The following is a 24,228-nucleotide window of genomic DNA, read 5'->3' as shown; positions in this document are numbered from 1 at the left end:
ATACCTCTTGTTATCCTTTTCAGACTTTGTGAGTGCTAGTTCGTGTTTTGTTTTTCTGACACATTTTTGTTACTTTGTTTTCTTTGTTTACAGGGAAGAAAACAGGGACACAGCTCAGAGACGGCAGCCCCCTCTTGGTGCTAAGGCCCCAGTGTTAGTGAAGATTAACAGTATTGGCCGAAACCAGACAAAGGGAACAACTGGATCAGCTTCCCTTCAGCTCCCTATCAACAAAATGCACAGTAAAGCCAATGGTCATGGTGCCTGCACTTTAAATCCTGTCAGTGCTAGGTCAGCAGAAAATTACTTGTTGTGTGCTCAGGCTTACAAAACTACACCTGCTGGCAAGATGGCCGCTGACACAGGGCAGGCCCACCACCTAAGGAAGGGCAGCAATTGTAGCTGTCTGGTGACCTCTAATGACCCGGTTCCACACCAGGCATCTCTCAGGGTGCAGTCCAGCACTCCAAGGCCAGTTTCTCCTCACTGTGGAGCTACAGCACGCTTGTATGATGACCCTCTACCAGATAGCCCCATTTATGACGAGCCTCCTGTCGATATGGAAGTGGAGGGTGCTCACCTACAAAACGGCCTGTCCCGCCATGCTCATAGCCTACAGACCACTAAGCTCCTTCGACACCCAGGACAGACTCTCCCTGGATCCAGGCACAAGAGGAATCCCTCTGCTTCTGATTACAGCCCTGCTGGCGTGGAGTGCATCAAGCATATGGTAAATGTTGACCTGAAACAGGCACTTCTGTCCACATCAACTGCACTCTCACCTGGTCTGTCAGCCTCTTCTGGTCCTGAATCTGTGCTCCCCCAACAGGCCAGAAAAGAACCAGTAGGCCTAGAAAAGAAGCAGTCATGGAGGCTTCTGGAAGCGGGTGTTCTTAGAGCTATGGAGGTGCATCACAGCAGGCAAAGCAGTCAGGTCTCCCCGGACTATTCCACTCCACCACCTCCCACAGGAACCTATCAAGACTCAGGCTATTCCACTGGGCCATCCCCAAGTCTGCACAGAAAGAGCAGGAGGAGGATGGGTGCTGGGATCCAGATACGCCCAGGCTCTGTGGGCAGCACAGGAGAGCTCACTGCCCTAAACGAACGCCTAATGGCTGAGATGAGGGAGGTAGTAAGCCGCTCCAACACTATGCGCGAGACCAAGGAGAGTCTGGATTTGGAGATGTTGGAGGGCTGCTCAGTGCAACACTCACAATCTTCATTACACTTGCCCAGAAGGTTTGTTGGTGGAATGAGGTGCTCTTCTAAGGAAGACATTGTTTCCAGTAGCAGGTCTTTAAGCAGATCAGGAAATCATGCCAGTGTGACCCTCACAACACTGGAGATTCCTGGCAGGCAGAAAAGGACATATGAAAAAGTGGACACCCTGGAGAAGAGTATTAACAGCCAGGTTAGCCTCCCCTCTCCTGAGACTCCTGGGCCTCCCTCTCAGGTAAATTCATGTTATTATTATTATTGTTATTATTATTATTACTGATATGTTTGTCAAATTGGCCATATGAATTCATGCCCACTGGCCATCCTTATTCCCTTGTTTCCTTCTTGCCATGTTTTTTGTGTGGTAAGCCAAAAAAACATTTATGCTGGGCTGGTGAATGGAAATCAGAACAATACAATGCATGTTAATAACTCTGTGCTTAGGGACTATTTTCCACTGGCCAAGACTTTCGGCATCATTAAAAACCAGACAATGTATTTGTTCAATCTGCTTGAGGGCCAGTTAAGAGTGTGGGTTTTTTATTTTATTAATTTGTTTTTGTAAATGTCATGATTTGAGCTAGATTACTGTATTTGCTGTTTTCCTTGCAGCCAAATTGGCCAAAGGCTGATTTTTATTTTACTTTTTCTTACCCAAAGCTCACACTGTGTGGAAGAAACAATGAAATACTGTAGCACATTGCCAGTATTTTGTATTATCTAAATGAATAATATAAATAACATTATTTGCTTTTTAATGACACAAACTGGCATTTGAAGTGAAAGATCCATTGCCTATTTGAATAACATAAATTATTATGAATTGTACTACATCAGAAGAAGGAAGAAGCTGACTATTTAGTGCAAAGTGCATTTATAACTCATTTACAACATACATTTCCTTATGTGAACTAATGATTAGAGCGAACTCAACCTCATTGGCTCTAAATGAGCTCTCAGTAACACTGGTCCTGTAGTGTTTTTCCTTGGATGATGTAGCTGTCTTCTCTTTCCCTCTAGTTCTAAACCTGGATCTAAACCTCAATCAATACAAATTAGACCAAACCTTCCTTAGTCTGCTGTTGAATTTCTTATTTACTCTTTCATTTCTACCTTTTGGATAGAAGCAATGGATTGGCCCATGGTGTATGTGGAAACAAAATGCCAGTTATCATTTTGGCCAATTCCAATAGTGCATACCTATGATTAAATGATGGCAAGATTTGCCTGCAGTATATCAATTGAACCTGAAAGAAGAGAGCCGGTTTGGTAGAGGGCTATTTAAAACACTTTCCCATAATTCTTTTGAGTCTGCTCTTTACTTTCCTTATTCAAAGCTTTGGGAGTGCCCCTTCACCCTCTACTACCTACCAGGCAAGTTGATCAAGTGCCAGGACATAGCAGAACTGCAAAACATGGTTCCTACAGAGCAGGAAAGACAGAAACTGTGGCCCATATGGTACTGTCCTGGCATAGTAAGGGGACCACTGTGCAGAAGAGCTGCTGATACCAAAACAGAAACAGAAGTGGTTGCTTTTTCTCACTGTTGGCTTTTCAGCGTTCAAACTGTGAAGTGCTCAGTTCGTTCTGTGGAATGTTCCACAATCGGATTACATCATAAGTCACCCAACCTCTTAGTGCTGTAGACATTTAAAAACAATTTTGTTTCTCAAATTTTTAAGGGACTCTTTTTGAAGAAAAGAAAAAACTTTTTGTTTCTGTTTGTTTTATTATTACATAATGTATCTAGTTCATGTAGGTGGATGGCTGTTTTGTCTGCAGTGTGGCAACTGTAGTGTGGTGCCTTACAAGACAAGAAGGCTTGGATGCACAGTTGCATTATCTTAGAAAGTATATGTGTGTGTGCGTGAAGAAAGTTTTTTGTATCAAAATGGACAGTCACCTTTTCACAGGTTTTCGTCCTTTTCAGATGCATTTTTGAGGTTGATTCCTCAACAATTTTTCCTTCAGCCTTATGACAGCGGTCTGTGGAGGAAACACAGTCCAGTTCACACTTTGAGAAGCGCAGCTGTACAAAAATAACTGTCTCCTGAACCCTTCCTTAATCTCCTACTCTGTCGCTCTCTTTTGCTTTCACACCCTCTCTCTGTTTTTCTTTTCATTCCTTCTCTTTAGGCAGGGACGTTGGACTCCAAAACTCAGCTGAAGAGTAGAAACAAAGGCACGGTGGATGGCCGAACAGCCTCTCTTGGCCCTCCTGGCAGCATGACAGCGCGAGCTGTAAGCCGACAGAGCTTTCATCTCTCCTACACCACCCTGCGCCAGCCTCCTGTGCCGGATACAGGCATGGCCGACTGGGCCAGTAAGCATCTGAACCTGCACACACAGGGCCTGTTTCGACGACGCATCTCAATTGCCAACATGCTCTCCTGGAACCGTGGCTCCATCAAGAAGCCGATGCTGGTGACCACGGACCGCACTGTGCGGAAGGAGGCCTGTGAGATGTTCAAGCTGGTCCAGGCCTACATGGGTGACCGGCCATCGCGCCTTGACCGCCGCCATGCAGCCCTCCTGATCGTCACTAAGTGCTGGGGAATGCAGGGTCTGCGAGATGAGTTGTATGTGCAGCTGGTGAGGCAGACAACAGGGAACACCAACCCCCGCAGCCTGGCTGCAGGATGGGAGCTGATGGCTGTCAGCTTGGCCTTCTTTGCTCCCTCACCCAAATTCTGCTGCTACCTGGAAGGCTACATCCAGCAACACATGGACCCAGCCAATGATAAGAAACGTGAGTTTCTTGATCAGCGACAGGGTGGGTTTGCAACCCCTTTCACTCCTGTACTCCCTTGTATCTGTCTTTTTCCTTATTATCACTGTTTCCCACTTTTTTCTTTCTTTTTTGTCTCTTTTTCTTTATCTTTACTTGCTCTTTTTCCGTTTTCTCCTGTCTCTCTCTCCTCTTTTTCTTTCCTCTCTCTTCTCTCTCTGCCTCTCTTTGCCATTGTTGATTTAAAAGTGTATATGAAAAAACAGAAATGTGCAGGATTTCATTAGTAAATTTCTTGGGGCAGTCGTGGGCTGGCGGTTATGGAACCAGCCCTGTGACCGGAGGTTTGCTGATTCGATCCCCTTGGCTGACAGTCCATGACTGAAATGTCCTTGAGCAAACCACCTAACCCCCAATTGCTCCCTGGGTGCTGTGGATAGGGCTGCCCACTGCTCTGGACAAGTGTGCTCACTGCCCCATAGTGTGTGTGTTCACTAGTGTGCATGTATGTGGGTGTTTCACTGCACGGATGGGGTAAATGCAGAAGTCTAATTTCACAGTGTGCAAACAGTGACAAATGGTTCAGAATTCTAATCTAATTCTTGTTGTTCTTTTGTCTCCAGTTACTCAGTTCATACTAGACCAGCAGGACTTCAAGAAGAAGAAGTCCAGAAAGAAGAGAAAACAGAACACAGAAGAGGAAGAGGATGGTAGGTTTGCAGCTGATTGTAGTTGTTTTACTAGAAATGTATAAATATTACTTAGAAGAACTTAGAAGAAGGGAAAATATTCCTTCTAATACATTAATTCTGAGTAGGAACTTTCAGGATGGCTTTAGCTCAGCCACTAATAAACTTATGAAATTTGAATGTGGAAAACGTGAGTGCTGTTCAGTAGTCAGTGCTAATTATTGATTGACTAAAGTCAGTAAGACATGTTAATTAATCCATGTAGCTGGTCCCACTGCCAGCACATTGTCATTCATTGAGTATGATATCTTGACATTAAATGACTTTGACCTCATTTGGGTAGCCACAATGCTCAGTATTGATGATCTCATCAAAGTGTGATCTACTCATGTCCTCAGACCCGGACTACAATTGTATAGTGCCTCATATTGTGTCTCACAGACCGCAGCACAAACCTACACATGGAATTCCAGTGACTAACTGGCATTACTGGAAAGCTATGCATCATAAGTAATTCTGCATTATGAAGGCAGCATGAAGAGGCACCAGCACTCATGCCAGCCTGGGCAGGGAGAAGACAGATAAGAGATTGCCTCTGTGAAATGTTTAGCGCTGCTGTGTCAAGTTTGATCAGTGTGACAGATGTGGAAATGAGCTTTGTGACCTCAGAGAGACTGCTCCTAAGAGCATTGTTTTACAAGTGGAGTTAAGAATGAATACAGTCTACCAGTAGTACTATGGCTATTGAATGAGGTAGTCAATGAGTATATTGCATGGTTTCTGAACTAGGAACATTCCTTTGTTTTCTAAAGGGCTTGGAGTTGCTGTGTTTTATTTCTTGTTCTAGTCAAATCAACCCGCCTTGTGACCAGAAGTAATCTAGCAGAAAAACAAAACAGTATTTATTTTAAACTGAGGTATAGCAGCTCTTGGGCTGGGCTGAGGAATGTGAATCAGGAAACTCCAGTAATGAAGCTGTTGGAAAACCCAGGTTTATATTCTAATGCTAACAGCTGGCCTGCTGGACAGCTCATTTTAAGGGACTGTGTGGTCTTGTTGGAGGTCCTCTCTTCCTTTCACACAGTTGTTGATTTCCTTTGCCTTTCATGTATTGAACGCAGGCTGTTGTTTGAGAGCTCGACCACCAGCGATAAGTTTTGAACATCAAAAAGCTTCCAAACTTCAAAAAAGCAGGATTTCACCATTACAGAAGAATGCAGTGGAATCTGCATTTTCCCTTGAAAGGAATATTTACGGCTTGGGAAATGGGAAAACATTATTCCTCTCAGAGATCAAGGACTGATAGATGGTACACTCTCTCTAATTAGACTTAATTAGAGAGATTTTACCATAATTAATTATAGTCTGACTCAGAGAGATTAACGAGGGGTTGTGGCAACATGCGCATGTCACCTGTTTGCCATAAATCTGGTGGCTTTCAGTTTCAGTTGAGCAATGCTTCTGAATGGATGCTCTTCATCCCAGCTTGAGTCTTTGCCACCAGGCCCACATATTTCAACTGCCAATGCTAGCAGCAAAGGCATTTGCCCACTATGGCTTTAAATACAAAATTATATAGCCATTATATTAACATATTTATGGAATGCAGAGCATTTGCTGTAAGAGAGTGTTATGTTCTCACTGAATAGCTGAGGCACTAACAATATAACGGCATAGAACTGGAGATGAAGTACTTGTTTTTTGCAAGGGTGGCTTCTAAAGAGCAGGTTTAGCTGCATGTGTGAAATGTCTGTTCATTTCAGACTTCACAGGCCCCTCTTTTAATATTTAAGACACAGATATTTAAGTGCAGTCATTTATGGCTTCTGTGTATTACTCATTTCTCAATGTTTTTGGCTGCAGGTTTCCCCATCAGTACTTATGCCAAGTACTGCTACCGTAAACTCAAGAAAGTAGCTGTCACCGGAGGAAAGAAGGTAAGACCTGTATCTCAGCCTGTACTCTGTGTAGTGGAACTGGCATTTCTAGAATTTTTTTGGGTGAGGCTGTAGTGGGGCCACAGTTCTTGTTCAGGGGTCAAATAAATGCCTTCAAATTCTAAGAGCTCCATAATTACTCACAATATTTGTATGTATTATTCACATTATATCAGATGGTGTGAATCTCCTTTCTAGTTAGAGCGCATCCTTTGCATCAGTCTCCCTCTGCTTGTATAGCCCCAAATGATGCAGCCTACCATGGATTCATAACTGCAGCAGTGGCATAACTCATGTGAGCTGTGAGGCTAAGTTTGAGATGTGTGAACAAAAAACAATTTGCTGAAGGCACCTATTGAGATTGTAGACTCTATAATCGAGGTCAATAAATAAAAAGTGAAATGAGACTTTTCGCTGTACATATCCTCCAGTATTTTGCACCTGTGAAGATGAAGCCTTACGTTTTTTTTCTGTTTTCTCCTCCTGGCTACAAAATTACAACTGAAGTTGAACTGTCACCACACGGATTAGTTAACATTAGTGACTTTTCCATCTGACACCATTCCACAGTCAGCTGTGTGACTTAGTTGAAGTTCAGATTTAGCTTTGGCTAATAGCATTAGCCTGCTTTATCTGTTTTATTTTAAATAAGAGTTTTGTTTTGGATTCAGCTGTAGCTTTGTCTCCTTAGCATTGCTAAAATAGTAAACCCTTTACATACCTAAATTAATACAAGCAAAACTGTTATGCTAAAAACTTAACACTTCAGTGCAAAAAATATAGCTGGTCATCCATATAACAGGACACTAACATCCTTCACTGCCATTTATGTGGTAAACTGGTACTAATTTCACAAATAATCACAAACAATTGGGGGCAATGTACATTTAAGTATGATTTTTTTTTTAGCCTGTGACACAGTGGTTTATGGAACTCAAGGCTAAGAAAAATACACTGGTGCATTCTCAGAATTCGGCCAAAAGCAGGTTGCATTTCTGGGCCACATTTTAAGGATCCTCCATGCGCTTTTGAAATGGAGCAGTGCTTGCAATGTATACGTCCAAGAAATGGGATCTTTGAAGGCTGCAAGCATGCAAATGAAACACATCGAGTGTGTTTTACATTTGGCGTCAGGCATGGCAAAATTTAATCTTTTTATTTTATTATTTGAATCGAATTATTTTGCACCTACTAAATACAGACATGCAAACTCATAAGCTGTGAAAAATAAGTTTGGAAACCAACCACTTGTCCAGGTTCCAGAAGCACTTAGCTCAGAACATTTTAGTTATTTTAAATTAAGATGAAGCATTATGGTGCATTCATAAAGGAAAGAGTTTGTCGGTGATATGACGGAAGTGGCGAGTGTCGGAAGTGGCGAGTGGGCACTTTAAGGGCCAATCAGATTTCTTCTAGAGCCAGTTCCCCCATGTAGTGGTTGTATTTGGGTCAAAAGCATAGAGATGCAGCACTGAAATTGGGTTGAAAAGTAGTGTTAGATGTAAGGGTTAGATTGTGAGAAATCTAACAGCGCCAGTTTCTTTTGCAGGGTCTTTGTAAACCCACCCTGGAGGAGGTTGATCACAGCAGGCGAGCCATCATAACTCCCTCCCTGTTTGGTAGCTCTCTGGAGGAGGTGATGGAGAGACAAAGTGAGCTCTTTCCAGACAGGAAATTGCCCTGGGTGCAGGTGCAGCTCTCGCAATATGTTCTGGCTCTGGGGGGTGCTCAGACAGAGGGCATATTTCGGTAAGACCAACTGCCATGCTCCCTAATAATAATAGGTTCCCATGTAATGATGAATTTCCTAATAACCGACATCATAAATCTTGTTGATCTTTTGATTTTTCAACAAGGAAACAGCATACTCATGTGTTGGTATGCTTGCGCCCTCTAATGGACTGACAGGGTAACACAGTCACATTCTGCTTGCAGGGTTCCTGGAGACATAGATGAAGTCAATGCGTTGAAGTTACAGGTGGATCAGTGGAGGATTCCAGAGAACCTCTCAGATCCCAATGTTCCTGGTGAATTTTCTTTTTCTTTTTCATTTTGTTTCAACATTCAGAGAGCTGGAACAAAAGAGAATTTATTTGTATTTTGGTTCTCAGATAAAGTGAAGCATGCATGCATGACATTTACTAGTTAACTAGTCATGCATTGCAGAAGACAATTTGTTATAAATTTGAGTGAGTCTTGGGCTCTGACACTTTGTCCTCAGAGGTACATGGATGGTATGCTGCACACAAATGATCACACAAAGTGGCCATTTGCAACTCTGTGCACTGATTATGGGTGAGGAATTTGAGCCATTAAGATGCAGTCACTAAATTAGAAAAAATGGAAATCCACTGCACATCCAGTAAACTTTACATTGCTTTCCACTGTGCTGTACTTCAAATGTATATTTTTCATTGAAATGCAGTCATCATAATAGTAAAAAAAGAGTGAAATGCAATGCACAGATTATGTTAAACAATGAGGTGAAAATGAAAAGTTAGACATCCATTACATTGATTTAATGCTGTTTTAAGTACTGCATAGTGGAAAGTAACTTAGCTGTATTGTGGATTCTACACAAATTCAGCATTTAATTATATTAAATCCCCATGTATTGTTTGCATCGCATTTCACGTTTTTACACAATAGTGATTGCATTTGAATTTTGCTCTTTATAGTAAGCTAGATGTCCTCGTACATTTGAGAAACTGTATACCACTTTCTTTCCTGCTGATGTTTTTGTTGAAGCACTCTTGTGGTTCACCTGCTTACACATCACACAAAATAACGCTACGTATTTGACCTTTTTCCCCTGTATTTTGCAAATAACCCTTTCCTATTAAAGCAGACTATACTCAAAACATACATGAACTGGCTTGCATGATATCATTAAAGTGTTGCACAACTTGCAGTGGAACTGGCTACTGCATATGTTGGCCAGCTAATCTACGTAAACCCTAACAGAAAGGCAGTGTTTTATCATAATCTTGTTTTCCGTTTTCAGTTCTTTGTGTCTTTAATGCTAATATTGCAGCCTCACTCATGAAACTGTGGTATCGGGAACTGGAGGAGCCGTTGATCCCATTGAGTTTCTACAGGCAGTGTGTAAGTAACTGCGACGACCCAGTGGCAGCCATCAGTGTGGTTCAGTCCCTGCCGGACCTCAACAGACTTGTGCTATGTTACTTCATCCACTTCCTTCAGGTAACCCATTACACATGACAGCCAGAACACACTTATCCAGCAGTTTTGCAATGAAAAGTGCACCCCCTTCATTATGTTTTACATTTCATATAAATTGCTTTATAATACACCCTCAGGTGTTTGCCCAGCCTGCAAATGTATCAGTTACGAAAATGGATGTGAACAACCTTGCCATGGTAATGGCTCCCAACTGTCTTCGCTGCCAGTCAGATGACCCTCGTGTCATTTTTGAGAACACACGCAAGGAGATGGCCTTCTTACGCATGCTTATTGTTCACCTGGACACAAGCTTCATTGAGGGCATTGTGTAAAGTTCCCTAACCAGCTCAGGTATAAGACTTTGCCACACAGCTGTTGACCAACCAGCCTGTGTCAACACGCTAACTAACTCAAACATACTCATTTTGCAAGTCAAATGCACCGTTGTGGTCAGTGATATGCAGACTGAATACTGAAATACTCTTGTTATTCATGAAGGATTACACACAAGCCGTTTCGAGTACTATATGTTTGTACAGCTACACACAGCAATAGAAAATGTCTTTGGTTCATTTTTGAAATAATTCAGGTTTATATAATGAAAAAGATTAACACATTAGATTCAGATGTAATGTGCAAGGGTAAAAGCCCGTTTAAAGTCTTTGTGACTATCCAAAAGAGTGCGTTCATTTTTGTTGCTAGTTGTGATTGTCACAGAGTGAGCCATAGTGACAGTCTGTGAGAGCCTTTTGTAGCTTCTTCTATTACTGTGGTGTTTTAAAGAAAGAAATGCAAACTTAATTACTGTGTACAGACAAAACTGATGTTAGTGGACAAGTAATAGTAAAAGCTGAATTGTAAAAGCTGAAGTGGAGGTTTTTGATATTGCCCTTGAAATGAAATAATTTATTGTATTTTAAGCAGTAAGATTTTTTTTACCATGCTCTCTTATATAATGTTTTTGTAACTTGTAGTAGGCATTATTTAAAACACTACTTTGACAATCAAATATGTGAAGTGTGATATAAGCTGTAATAGTGTGGTGTAGTCCAAAGTCTCCAGCTTGCTCGCTGCATCTGTAAATAAAATAATTTTCAGTGAATTTATTAATTTAATATGAATGAGTTACAATTGTTAGGCTTGACTTTCAATCAACGTGATTGGGTTCTGATTTAGTGATCCATATGTTAACCATTGGAATCTTGAGCTGTCTGAACAAAGTTTTACATTTCTTACTCTGCTTTTGTCATTGTATTGCTGTGTTATTCATTGTGACTTATTTGGTGTAAATAAAGCATGTAAATACTTAATTTACTGACAATGCTTTCAAATAAAACTGTAACAGTAATAGTAGTGAAAAAAGAAGCTAGTTTTCATTTTTGTTTGTGATTGTTCTTTAAAGTTATAAGCTGCATATGTATGATTTAAATACACCTAAATAAATGTTGGTCTGTGTATATTTTCTGTGTGCTTGTGGAACAACTGTCCAAATGAGAAAAAACAAGTTTCTTGCCTGAGAATTCTACCTGAAATACTTTGTAGTTTGTGCTGCACGTTATTTAATGTACACTTTATGGCTGTTGAAAAAATAAAGGGCACACACTTTATTGGCTATAAATGTACAAAACACCCTTTGCAATATTATTCTAGAAGCAAAGTGGTGACAGAATATAAGGTATTTTATCATTTGCTTTGTTTACTGTTTGATCACCATTTGTTTAAAAATGTCCACATACCTCATATTTGTTTCTTAGCTGGGGTAAGAGAAATTATTTTGTTGTTTAAATGAATTTTATTTATTACGGTTGTGTGTGTACAAGAAAGCAATAATCTTGACATTAATCATATACGAGTATAAGATTGAAGCCTTAGTCGAGTTGGATTTTACTAGAGAAGGTCTGGTTATGTAATTTGCATGTGATTTTCCTGTTGTACTACTATTACTGATTTGTACAGAAAGAATCCCTAAATAGCCTGGATCAAAACATCATAGATTAGAGTAGGCATGCATCACATCCCTGTCCTTTGAACGATCACACCCCTTTTTGGGTGATGACAAAACAGGGTCATAGTGCTGGTGTTCTAACAATTTGTCCTACCCATAGACTGTGATCCTACCCATCGAGCAGTCCTACTGAGCATGTGCAAATCATTACTAAAAACTAATAGTTTGGTAGTTGTAATCTGACTCACTGAGCCGATGTTGAAGCCGTTGCAAATCCATGATATGCACAAACCTATGGCTGCCTCACGGTTTATTAATTTATTTATTATTTTTACAAGAAGGTACAGTAAATACAAACAAAAAAGTAAAAGTGCAGTGAATGTTAAAAAAGGCCAGAAAGGGTTTGTACAAAGTACTTTACTTCAAGCAAAAAAACAAAGAGACCATCTCACGAAAAAAACACAAAAACATCATGTGAGTGTAGGTTTTAAGCTGATGAGAGTGGTAAAAGTTTTTAGATGAAATACAAATACAAAATACAAACCCTCCATGAGAAAGTGTAAACTTTCTAAGTGGCATCCTGAAGAAAGCTGTAAAAAGTTTATTATAAGATCTTGTGTAGTAATGATGAACTTGAAAGTTGTATACTTAATACTATTTTTTTAAGCAGTCAGGAAGACCACTGTGAAAAAAAGGAAAACTGGCATATTTGGAAATGGTTAATTTCATACACATTGAGTGTTTGAAGATTTCAGAAAAGTGGACAAGAATTTACATAATTGGCTGAAATTGACTATTCTAACAAAGCACTTCTGTAGAATATATAAACACCAGATGTTCATATATTATAATAAGGAAAATAATTTTTGTGGTAGTATGCATTTGATTCTTGTGATGATGGCCATGCTTTTGCTATTTTATTTGAAATTAAGGACAGCACACTTTAACACTAATGAGTATACCAAGATGTTGTGTACAGTGGACCCGAGTTAATATGTGACTAGACATACAGATTTGAGGAAGAATCAATGCCTTTTTTATTTTTAGTGCTGTGTATATGTATGAACATTTTTGATGATGAGGGATTACTGTTAGCTTAACCAGTGATTCTTCTTCTTCTTTCGGCTGCTCCCTTTAGGGGTCGCCACAGCGGATCATCTGCCTCCATCTTGCCCTACCCACTGCCAACTCTACTTTTACACCAACCATCTCCATGTCCACCTTCACTACATCCATAAACCTTCTCTGAGGTCTACCTATTCTCCTTCTACCCGGCAGCTCCAATATATCCCCTTTTCCTCCTCAACATATGTCCAAACCATCTCAACCTGGCCTCTCTGGCTTTATCTCCAAACTGCTCTACCTTCACTGTCCCTCTGATTTGCTCATTTCTAATCTTGTCCATCCTTGTCACTCCCAACGAAAATCTCAGCATCTTCATCTCCACCACCTCCAGCTCAGCCTCCTGTCTTTTAGACAGACCCACAGTCTCCAAACCATACATCATAGCAGGACGCACGACTGTCTTGTAAACCTTCCCTTTCACTCTTGCTGCTATCCTTCTGTCCCAGATCAGCCACCTTTCACATGGTGTTGTCTGCTCAATTATTCTCATGAATAATTGAGCTGTAAGGATCATCTCACGTCTCAGAAGGCTTTGGTCCGAACATTGCCCTTTACTGTCTTCTGCTCTTGAATGGCTGACAGTGTACACAAAACATCAACGTGGAGGTTTTCCAAATGAGCCAAACATCTTCTTTAAATTGTCATGCTTTGCCCACCAGCGTGTCTCTCCAATGGGTGCTATGCACCTGTGTCTGTTGCTGTGGCTTTCTTTTTCCCATATGTTCATCCTCTGATGAGATTCCCTGATGAACACTGCTGTTTCACTAAGAAGATGAAAAAGTGATCCATTCTCAATCACAATTTCAGTGGTATCAGAAATAACTCTCCAGTGGATGCACTGCATCTCACCACAGCAACAAGCCTCTCATTTATGGTATCAGTTACATACCTGAGGACAACTGAGCACTTGTCTTGTGCTGTAATGTCTTGTGTGGTGTCCAGTTGGACAGAAAACATTCCAGCTTTTAGGACTTCGGTGGCAATGTTCTCCTTGATCAAGTTTTGTATCGTGTCAATCACTGAGTTGACAGTTGATTTAGAAAGTAGAGTGACAAGGGAACCTCTGCCTCTTGTGCCTGATGCTGATTCATGTAGTTTTTTTACTTTTTTCAATCACTTCACTGAGATGCTCTTTCAAGGCCACATCATATTTCCCCAGTAAAGTGATGATTTCCAAAAAAATTACCATGGTCAAGGCTATTGACCTCCAAAGTATAAGCAGCCTCATTTTCTTCCTGTCTGTAGCTCAGGCCCCTCTTCCCTATTACTCCGACAACTTCCACAACACAATCTAAGACCTGGCGCCTCCTCTTGATCTGCTCTCTATGAACCGTTAGCTGCCTTCCCCTAAGTAGACTGTTTATGTCAGCTTTTGAGCGGTTTAAAAAAATACGCTTCAGCACAAGCTCTATGCACTATGCTTTTTTCATGCTCTTCAGCTCTCTGGTGGACATGTCTCCAGTCTGACATTCCAGTTATGAATGTGCTGGTATCAGTTGGATTGCTAAAGGCCAAGCATAAAAAAACAAAATAAAGCATGACGTTGATTACAGTATGTCAGCCACTTCCTGCTTGTGCCATCTTTGTTAGTGAACACCTTCTTCACTACAGGGTTTGTAGCATCTTGCTTTGGGTGATGATTTAAAAATGCTTGCATTCTAGCAGGCTCAGGATGGGAAAAATAAGTCTAGTCTCTCTTCTCTTTCCTCAACTGCTACCTCAACTGCCTGGCTTGACTAGACAGGAAGAGAGGGAGAGATTATTACAATTTATTAAGTGGTAAAATAAAAACTTAATTAACAAACTAAATTAAAAATAAAAATATTTGGAACTACCTGGAAAAACTGCACAAACTAGGCGTATTAGAAATTTACAGTTAATCATTACTTTAGAAGTCTATCAAATAACTATTGTGGAAAGCAAATAAGTAAATTTACTCAACACATACTGTAGTTCTACGTCCTTAGGTATAGTCTATTTCAAGCATAATGTATCATCAACATATTAAATATAAGAAGTTTAGTGTCTATTGTTATTTCTCTGATATTTCTCTGTTATTTCTCTGAAACAGCTCAATTCTAATTCTTCAGGTTAAAGGTGCTCCCTCCTTTAAACAGCTATAACGTATTTGTATCAGGCTACAAACAGGGCTGCTTTATGAATTCATGCAACGCAACTATGCCTTAAAAGCATTCAACACTGTTTTACTCTTATTCAGTGTGGGCATACCTTTTGCTAATATTACTTTTATACTTTATACACTTACTAGTAAATAGTACTTACTATTAGTAAAGCTTAAATTGCAAAGCTTGTACTTATCATTTATCAGTTTTAAGATCTGTTATTTCACTTGTTTGAGTGCTTTTTAAAACATGTTGAACCACAGCATAGAGGCTACAAATTCAAACTACTATGCAACCTTTCAACATACCTTTAACCTAAATATCTAAAATGCTATGATGTAGCCTAAAAAGGACACTTGCTGCTCATCCAACACTTCGCAGCCTTAACCGTTTGTTATTTTATGAGAATGAGGTGCCGTGGCTGCCAGATAGTACTAGTAATGACCAAAAGAATAAGATCGCGAATACAAGCGGCCGAAATGAGTTTCCTCCGCAGGGTGTCTGGACTCTCCCTTAGAGATAGGGTGAGAAGTTCGGTCATCCGGGAGGGACTCGGAGTAGAGCCGCTGCTTCTTCACATCGAGAGGAGTCAGCTGAGGTGGTTCGGGCATCTGGTTAGGATGCCTCCTGGACGCCTCCCTCGGGCAAGTCCACTTGGGAGGAGACCCCGGAGAAGACCCAGGACACGCTGGCGTGACTATATCGCCCAGCTGGCCTGGGAGCGCCTCGGAATCCCCCTTGGAGAGCTAGTGGAAGTGGCTGGGGAAAGGGAGGTCTGGGCCTCATTGCTTAGGATGCTGCCCCCGCGATAACGTTATTATCTGCTTACGTATTACGCTTTCTTGCTCTGTCCCTCGGCTTCCCTTTCAAAAGCCTGCATCTTTGGCTGCTCCTCTCCTTGTCTGTTGCTGCTGCTGCTGCTATCTTCACCTACAGAGGACGTGGTGGCTACAGCAGCGAACACGTCTGTGATTTTTACACATTTTGCAGCATCTACAGTGAGACTCGTCAATTTCTTTGCACGTAACTTCTCCGCTCCCCCTTTCTGCCGCTTCTGTTTCTCCATGCTGCCTCTCCTAACATACGCGCTGAACACTGAATGTAGCGGAAGTTACAGCGGACCACGCAGAGAGAGGGTGGGGCCGCTTTCGTCCTTTATCCTGATTGGTTCAGTCCACTGTCTATATTGAAGGTGGGCCAATGGGCCACCCTCTCTAAATTGTGGGCCGGTCTTTTAAAAAATAAGGGAAGAAAAAAACCCAACAGCATCGGCCCCTGAGGACTGTCGGCCCACCGGGAAAATGCCCGGTACGCCAGATTACCAGTCCAGCCCTGGAAGTACACAAAGTACACCCCTAATGGCTGGTTTCAGTGATTAATATTTGATCATTCTTAATTTATAGATCATATAGGTTCATTTATTTCAGTCTTTATCAGGTAGGGACATATTGGTGTCATCAGTAAACAAAATAAAGAATACATTCTTTGCTGCCAAGTAAAGATCATTAACATACATTATATTAAAAATAATAGGTGTCCCTCGAGGAATCCTCCAATCTATGTTGTTTAGACTAAAGCAGGAGCTCTGCCATAAGACACATTGCTTTCTATGTAAATAAAAGCTTCTAACTCATTATTCACATTTTGAAAGCCATAGTACTGTAACTTCTGTAGCAGGATGCTGTGATTAACTATGTCGAATGCCCTGGATAAATCAATAAAGACTCACATGGTTATTTCATTATCATCAAGTTGTTATCAAGTTTTAGCTGAACCACAGCCACCAGTAGAATATTTCTCCCGGAAACCAAACTGTTGACAATATAATTGCTAAATGATTTATAGTTTATATAGTATATACAAATATATAAAAGGTTTTCATAAACTTTGGAAATATAAAGAAAAATAGATATAGGCCTGTCATTTGAGAATATTATTGGGTCATTTGATTTATTTAATTTGATAACTTTTGCCCATTTCTCTTCAACAGGAAATATGCCAGAGCTTATAGATTGGTTGATAAGGTAAAGTAATGGTTTTGAAAATGATGAGAGACAACAATGGCCAGAAATTATCCAGACCAGCAGCAGTATTCTTGAGTTTGTTTATGACATTGTTCTGTTCCATTAAAATTATGGACCAAAACTTGAAAGCATTAAGTGAAGACTCAGGAAGATGTAGCAGAGTAGTGGGTATTTTGCTAACTACAGAGTCCAACCTGAACAAAAAATCATTGAATTCTTTGGCAATTTCATTTTGAGTACTAATAACTGCAGTGAGTGTTTGAAACTGAAATTCTTTAACATATGTAGTCTGGGTGCACATAGTTCCTAGTTCATTGATAGCTTCCCATATGCGGTACATGTTATTCTAGGGTCTCTTGAATGTATTGCTGTAATATTGTTGTTTTGCTTTTTTGAGTGTGCTGTAGTTTACTTCAAAATGTAACATGTGTTCTGTACATTAATGGGGTTCAATTCATCAAATAACTCCTGTAAAGTTTGTGTTTTTTACATTGGTGATCCAGGACTTAAAAGGTTTTAGGTTTTTTGAGATGCTTCTTTATAAATGGAAATGACTAATCAATACCTTGAATAATAATCCCTCTAAATGCAGAGTAGGCATATCATGCATCACTTTGAGTTTGAACATCATTACAGGTACAGTTTGAAATGTATTCAATGAATTTGTTATTGTTGCTATTTTTGAAGTTTCTGGCAGTAATAGTCACTGTAGCTCTGTGTATAGCTGTAGTTACTGTGGGAATGACTGAAAGATGATCAGAAATATCAACATATAGTACACCATTAGTACTGTATACCGCAGTTATGTTGGTGATAATATTATCAATTAATGTATTAGTATTTAATGTTATTCTACTAGGCTGGTTTATCAGGGGAAAAACTGTACACTTAACTGATTGTCATTAGATGACTACTGCTGAAGAAGGTATTTAATATTAAAATCTCCCCTGATTTATCAAATTTTATTTTCCTCTGTGATTTTACTAAGAATATTAGTTTTTTTCTTCAAATGTATGGCAATTTAATTGTGGAGGTCTGTAGATACAACTATAACCTTTTTACCACATAAAAATTATTGAGCTCAATGATTACTGACATCTCGGCCTCATTAGGTAGCATGTGACTGTATTCAGTAAAATTAAACATTGAATCTTTGTGATTATTTAAATGAAGTTTCAGAGAGGCCCATAGCAGTAAACTGTATAGGAACTAATGACATACACTCACTGGCCACTTTATTAGGTACAATAATATTAGGCTAATTATTAAATTATTAAATTATTGAACAAGCAAGTTCAATTGCTTGTTAACACACATAGCTAATCAGCCAATCACATGGCCACAACTCAGTGCATTTAGGCATGTTGAGGTAGTCAAGACAACTTGATGAAGTGCAAACTGAGCATCAGAATGAGGAAGAAAGGTGATTTAAGTGTCTTTGAATGTGGCATGGTTGTTGGTGTCAGATGGGCTGGTCTGAGTATTTCAGAAACTGCTGATCTACTGGGATTTTCACACACAACCATCTCTGGTGTTTACAGAGAATGGTCTGAAAAAGAGAAAATGCTCAGTGAGCAGCAGTTGTGTGGACGAAAATGCCTTGTTGATGTGAGAGGTCAGAGGAGAATGAGCAGACTGGTTCGAGATGATAGAAAGCAACAGTAACTGAAATAAAATAAACAAAATATCTGATGAATGTTTCCAACACCTTGTTGAAAGTATGCCACGAAGAATTAAGGCAGTTATGAAGGCAAAAGCCGCGAGGCTAGTCGGATAGCGAAAAGAATGGTGGCAAAGGCAAAGGCTCAGGCCTATGATGAGCTGTATGAGAGGCTGGACAGTAAAGAAGGAGTAAAGGACTTGTATCGTTTGGCTAAACAGAGAGATAGAGCTGGAAAGGATGTACAGCAGGATAGGCTGATAAAGGATAGAGAGGGACATGTACTAGTGAGTGAACAGAGAGTGTTGAGTAGATGGAAGGAGTACTTTGAAGAACTAATGAATGAGGAAAACGAGAGAGAGAGGAGGACAATGGGGGTAGAGATAGTGGATCAGGAAATGCAGAGAATTGGTAAGGTGAAAGTGAGGGCAGCTTTAAAAAGGATGAAGAATGGAAAGGCAGTTGATCCAGATGACATACCTGTGGAGGTATGGAGATGTTTAGGCGAGAAGGCTGTGGACTTTTTAACCAGGCAGTTTAACAAAATCCTGGAGAGTGAGAGGATGCCTGATGAGTGGAGAAGCAGTGTACTGGTCCCCATTTTTAAGAAGAAGGGTGATGTGCAGAGCTGCAGTAACTACAGAGGTATAAAGTATAAAGTTGATGAGCCACACCATGAAGGTATGGGAAAAAGTTGTTGAAGCAAGGCTAAGGCGAGAGGTTCAGATCAGTGAGCAGCAGTTTGGTTTCATGCCCAGAAAGAGTACCACAGATGCCATTTTTGCATTGAGAGTGTTGGTAGAGAAGGACAGAGAAGGTGAGAAGGAGCTACATTGTGTCTTTGTGGATCTAGAGGATGCATATGATAGGGTGCCAAGAGAGGAACTGTGGTACTGTATGAGGAAGTCAGGTGTAGCTGAAAAGTATGTTAGGGTGGTGCAGGACATGTATGAGGATAGTGAGACAGTGGTGAGGTGTGCAGTTGGAGTGACAAATGGTTTCAAGGTGAAGGTAGAGCCCCTTATTGTTTGCAATGGTGATGGAAAAGTTGGCAGATGAGGTCAGGCAGGAGGCTCCAAAGACCATGATGTTTGCAGATGACATTTTAATCTATGGTGAGAGTAGAGAGCAGGTGGAAGAGAATCTGGAGAGGTGGAGGTTTGCACTGGAGAGGAGAGGAATGAAGGTCAGTAGAGACAAGACGGAATACATGTGTGTGAATGAGAAGGAGGCCGTAAAGGTGGGTGACTTCAAATATTTTGGGTCAACCATCCAGAGCAATGGGCAGTGTAGAAAAGAGGTGAAGAAGAGGGTGCAAGCAGGATGGAGTGGGTGGAGACGGGTGTCAGGGCTGATGTGTGACAGAAGGATAGCAGCAAGAGTGAAAGGGAAGGTTTACAAGACAGTAGTGCGTCCTGCTATGATGTATGGTTTGGAGACTGTGACTCTGTCTAAAAGACAGGAGGCTGAGCTTGAGGTGGTGGAGATGAAGATGCTGAGATTTTCGTTGGGAGTGACAAGGCTGGACAAGATTAGAAATGAGCAGATCAAAGAGACAGTGAAGGTGGAGATAAAGACAGAGAGACCAGGTTGAGATGGTTTGGACATGTGTTGAGGAGGAATAGTGGATATATTGGGCAATGAATGTTGATGGAGCTGCCGGATAGAAGGAGAAGAGGTAGACCTCAGAGAAGGTTTATGGATGTAGTTAAGGTGGACATGGAGATGGTTGGTGTAAAAGTAGAGGAGGCAGTAGATAGGGCAAGATGGAGGCAGATGATCCACTGTGGCGACCCCTAAAGGTAGCAGCCGAAAGAAGAAGAAGACTGAATCTGTGCAGATTCAATGTGCCCAGATTTAGAGAGATCACTGATAGGATGCACTTTATTGAGACAAAACTGTTTATTTATCCCTGTTAATTTTTTCTTATTTCATTCTCATTTGCAACAAAACTCATACAGTCAATACTGACAGCTATATAAATACAAATACAGTTACATTTCATGCTACAAAATGCATGATACCAGTGATACTGAGAATGGTTTCTATAGTTCTATTTAATATAGATCATCATATCCCTAAAAGTAATAACCATTAAAAATCACAGTAGCTCTCAGAACTGGTTTGGTTAGCCAACTTTAGGTGAAGCGGTGAAGCTAAACTTAGCTTCTTATTTTCCAGCTTCTTATTTGAATTTTTCATTCTAACTTAACTGGTGCGGCAGTTAGATTCTGGCACCTGAAGAAAACTTCAACTTTGTCTAAATCAAGCAGCCACTAATTGCTGATTCTGAATGGGCCACAAAAAACTTACTTTACAGGGATGCTTATAACTTCCCATTTGCATGTGTATTTGGGTTGTACATGGATTCAATTTGCAGGGATTGATTGAACCTTGTTAGAAAATCCCCTCTCTCAATAATTTTAGCCAGAACATAAGAGCCACACTTTTTATGCAGAAACAAAAGATCTGATTATAAGTGAACTTATAAAGCACAGTTAATTGAATTCTGAGATAGCCTTGAAGTGTTACTTTTTTATTTTTATATATATTTTAACAAAACACATTTCATTTACAGCTTACACTTTTGTTTGTTATTTTATACATTTTTAAAAAGCACTGTTTTACGAATGACCAAAAAATAAAGTAAAAAGTTAATCAATACAAAAATTTTGCATTTTTTAATAATTCTGTATTGGTCATATATTGTAATTAATGCAAAACAGCTGTACACATAATGTTCTTGAATTTGTGTATCTGCCACGCATCCATCCAGCTCCAAGACGAACCCGGACTCCATCACCCATAATCCTCTGGGAGATCACATGACTCTTGAGATTCCCTCACACACAGAGTCTCACTCAGACTCTATCTCCCAGAACCATCTGAGAGATCACATGACTCCTGACCTTTCCTTATGATCCAATCAACACTCTACATCTCCTGAATACTGATTCTCTCAACCTGTGCCTCATGTCATATGACCTAATTTATAAGTGCGAGCTTTATTCATAGCTGATTGCGAGGTATCCTATCATTTGTGATCTACTGAGCGGTCTGTTATTTGCTTTTATACTGTTTATGACTATTGCTTTCAGTTTTTCGACTCTTTCTCTTGCCTTACCCCTTTGGACTGTTTGCCTTTCTTGTTTGACTTCTGTTTTTGACCTTTTTGCCTGTCTTCCTCGACACTGCCATTTTGCTTAACCCTCCTAGATAGTTTGCCCTTGGTTATGATTGTCTGTTTGTATTTGCTGCTCTTTTTGGAATTGACCCCTGCCTGTCTTGTGACTACGAACTTTGATTCTGATTCTAACAGTAAAGCCTCAAATGTGTTTCCTATCCGCAAGCGTCTGACTCTTTTGGCACGTTATAGTATCGTTACATTCCCCTTGATGAGTTTTAAAGATACCATATGCTAATTATGACATTGAGATTCCTTCTTTGCTTTATCTAGTTGTATCCATGTTCGTGCCCTTCAAACTACCTGCTCACCCAGCTGAATCCTAGCTGCTCACATGGTATATGCTGTGATGGCTGACTCCGCAGCTGTAGTCATCGCGTTCAAATATCATTTTTAAATGGCAAGTTCCATTGATGGCTCTCTTGATAATAGTTCCATCCATCTACTCCCATTATATGAATTTGCTTACTACTGGTGGATATTGAGCCCTAAGTAAGCAAAATGCAGCGCCGATGCCAGATATTCTGGTAATATTAGAGCTGGAGCAAGCATTTGGCAGACTGTCCTTCCATCTAGTTAAGCTTTATGCATCTTATTAAGTCAGTCAACTGAGAAATCGACCAACCAAAACAAAACATTAGCTTTGGATTTTGAAGCTGGGATTAGTGTATGTAAAAAAAAAATTCTAATTAAATAAAACATTTAAATACATGCACTTCTGTGTAGCGTTTCTATTTTTTTGATTCTAAGTATAATTATAATTTCTGTAGTATGTAGTATATAATTATCAGCACTTCAACTAAATTAGCTTTCTCTTTTGTGTAGTTTTAAAGGAATCCATCGAGATAATGAGCCATTAATGTGTCACGTGCATAATGTAAATGTATTGAATCACACTGATAATAGCAGCACTTATTTTTCTACGTTTAAATCTTTGATGGTGGAAGTGTGTATTTGATTATTTAATTTTTAAGCTTATACTTTCAAGATTCCTCTGCTTAAATGACTTCCAATTCTAAAATATATTTTTTTTAGAATTTGCGCTACATCTTTTGCCACAGTTTGCTCGGTGTCACAAATCCTCGGTAAATGATTAAGTCAGAACGACCAATCCTCTTGAGGGCGCTAAAGCGTACGTGTGTGGCCCTTTGCTCGTGTCATCTGTAATGTCACAGGCGTGATGTATCTAGGGTTATTCCGCCCATAATGAATATCAAAATAGAACCACAGCGCAAGCCTGAGTGTGCGGTGGACTGCAGCCGTAGCGTTTGTATGACTCCGAGCAAATTGCGCTTTCTTCCTTAGAGGTGAGTGAAACACTAATAGACATAAGCTTAAATAATACATAGTGTCTGCGGAAAGTGAACGTCGCGCTGTAACGTTAAAGAAAACGGGGAAGGCTGTCAGTTAAAGATTTTCGTAAAACATGTCGATATGCTAAGACGCCTCTAACAGTTATAGTTAACCACGTCTACGTCCGTTGCAAACATGCCTAGTGTTCATTTTCTTTAACCATAGCTCACTGCTGTATCTTTATTTCTGTACCCAACAACACGAATTGAAATGGGACTGAAAAATAACGAAACTTTAGATCGAATTTGAAGTAGTGTTTAATTGTAATTCGTGTATTGCAATACTATGTCTTGATAGGTTGTTCTCACAGGCTTATTATTTATAGGCCACGCAAAGATGGCTTGTACCGCCATATCCTACGATGTTTCTCATAATAAACCAGCTGTTGTGGGTTGGTGCAAATTCATTCCTTATGAAAGTCTACAACCGACTAATTGAGTCACATCTAAGCCCCCTACCCCTTTCCCAATATGCGAGTAAGTCAAAGGCAACAATTTAGATTTTTATGGTTCGAGTTTACTTCCTTGGTGTACGTATACATACCACTCAACAAGCGTAGACCAGCTGTATCTGTTGTATGAAGATGAATAGACAGAGAGAGGTAAGGTCATATGGTCATGTCTGACCCCTAACTTGTAGCCTCAAAGTAATGACATTGTTCAGGTGACCTGCGCACGCCAAGGTTGTTGCGGAAAGATGTGCGCATGTAACCAGGAGGCATTCTCTTAAGTTAGCAAAGCTGAGTGTTTATACATGGAACCAGTCTGTTATTGTTGCAAACACCTCCACAAGCATTCAAAGCAGCCTTGAATTGTACAATTGTTGACGCCTAAACAACAGTTCAACAACGTTTGTACTATTGTTTTTACACAAACATAAAGAAGAATCTGGTTTTTTAAGATACCTGATAGAAACCAAAGCCTTTTGTGCCTCTTGGCTGTACCACAGATAATTATTACATAAATTGATTATAAAAATACTGCTTCACACTTGAAACATTGTTTTATGGTAGTTCCTATGAAAAAGATCTTGGCTTGAACCATTTTTAAAGCCATT

The 24,228-nt window shown here is 40.1% G+C and overlaps 2 protein-coding genes across 3 annotated transcripts in view; both read left to right on the top strand.

Annotated features, from left to right (window-relative positions):
* The window catches only part of zgc:92107 (uncharacterized protein LOC492329 homolog), a 54,546-nt gene extending 43,181 nt beyond the window's left edge, over positions 1-11,365 (top strand). The window contains exons 3-10 of one of the 2 annotated variants that reach the window (XM_017685282.2): positions 94-1,456; positions 3,358-3,970; positions 4,573-4,659; positions 6,502-6,575; positions 8,125-8,324; positions 8,511-8,602; positions 9,610-9,779; positions 9,896-11,365. In XM_017685282.2, coding sequence (XP_017540771.1) covers positions 94-1,456; positions 3,358-3,970; positions 4,573-4,659; positions 6,502-6,575; positions 8,125-8,324; positions 8,511-8,602; positions 9,610-9,779; positions 9,896-10,090 — 2,794 coding nt within the window. In that variant the 3' untranslated portion in view covers positions 10,091-11,365. Of the gene's footprint in view, positions 1-93; positions 1,457-3,357; positions 3,995-4,572; positions 4,660-6,501; positions 6,576-8,124; positions 8,325-8,510; positions 8,603-9,609; positions 9,780-9,895 lie in introns of both variants that reach the window. The other variant, XM_017685281.2, reaches the window with a different exon arrangement.
* Positions 11,366-22,977: 11,612 nt separating this feature from the next.
* The window catches only part of ndrg3a (ndrg family member 3a), a 93,211-nt gene continuing 91,960 nt past the window's right edge, over positions 22,978-24,228 (top strand). Inside the window, exon 1 of the mRNA XM_037532056.1 lies at positions 22,978-23,126. The gene's annotated coding sequence lies outside the window, so the exon portion shown is untranslated. The remainder of the gene's footprint in view (positions 23,127-24,228) is intronic.

The sequence above is a fragment of the Pygocentrus nattereri genome, chromosome 21 (assembly GCF_015220715.1).
Source record: "Pygocentrus nattereri isolate fPygNat1 chromosome 21, fPygNat1.pri, whole genome shotgun sequence".
In the NCBI taxonomy this organism is placed as follows: Eukaryota; Metazoa; Chordata; class Actinopteri; order Characiformes; family Serrasalmidae; genus Pygocentrus; species Pygocentrus nattereri.
This window is presented reverse-complemented; position numbering and strand designations above follow the sequence as displayed.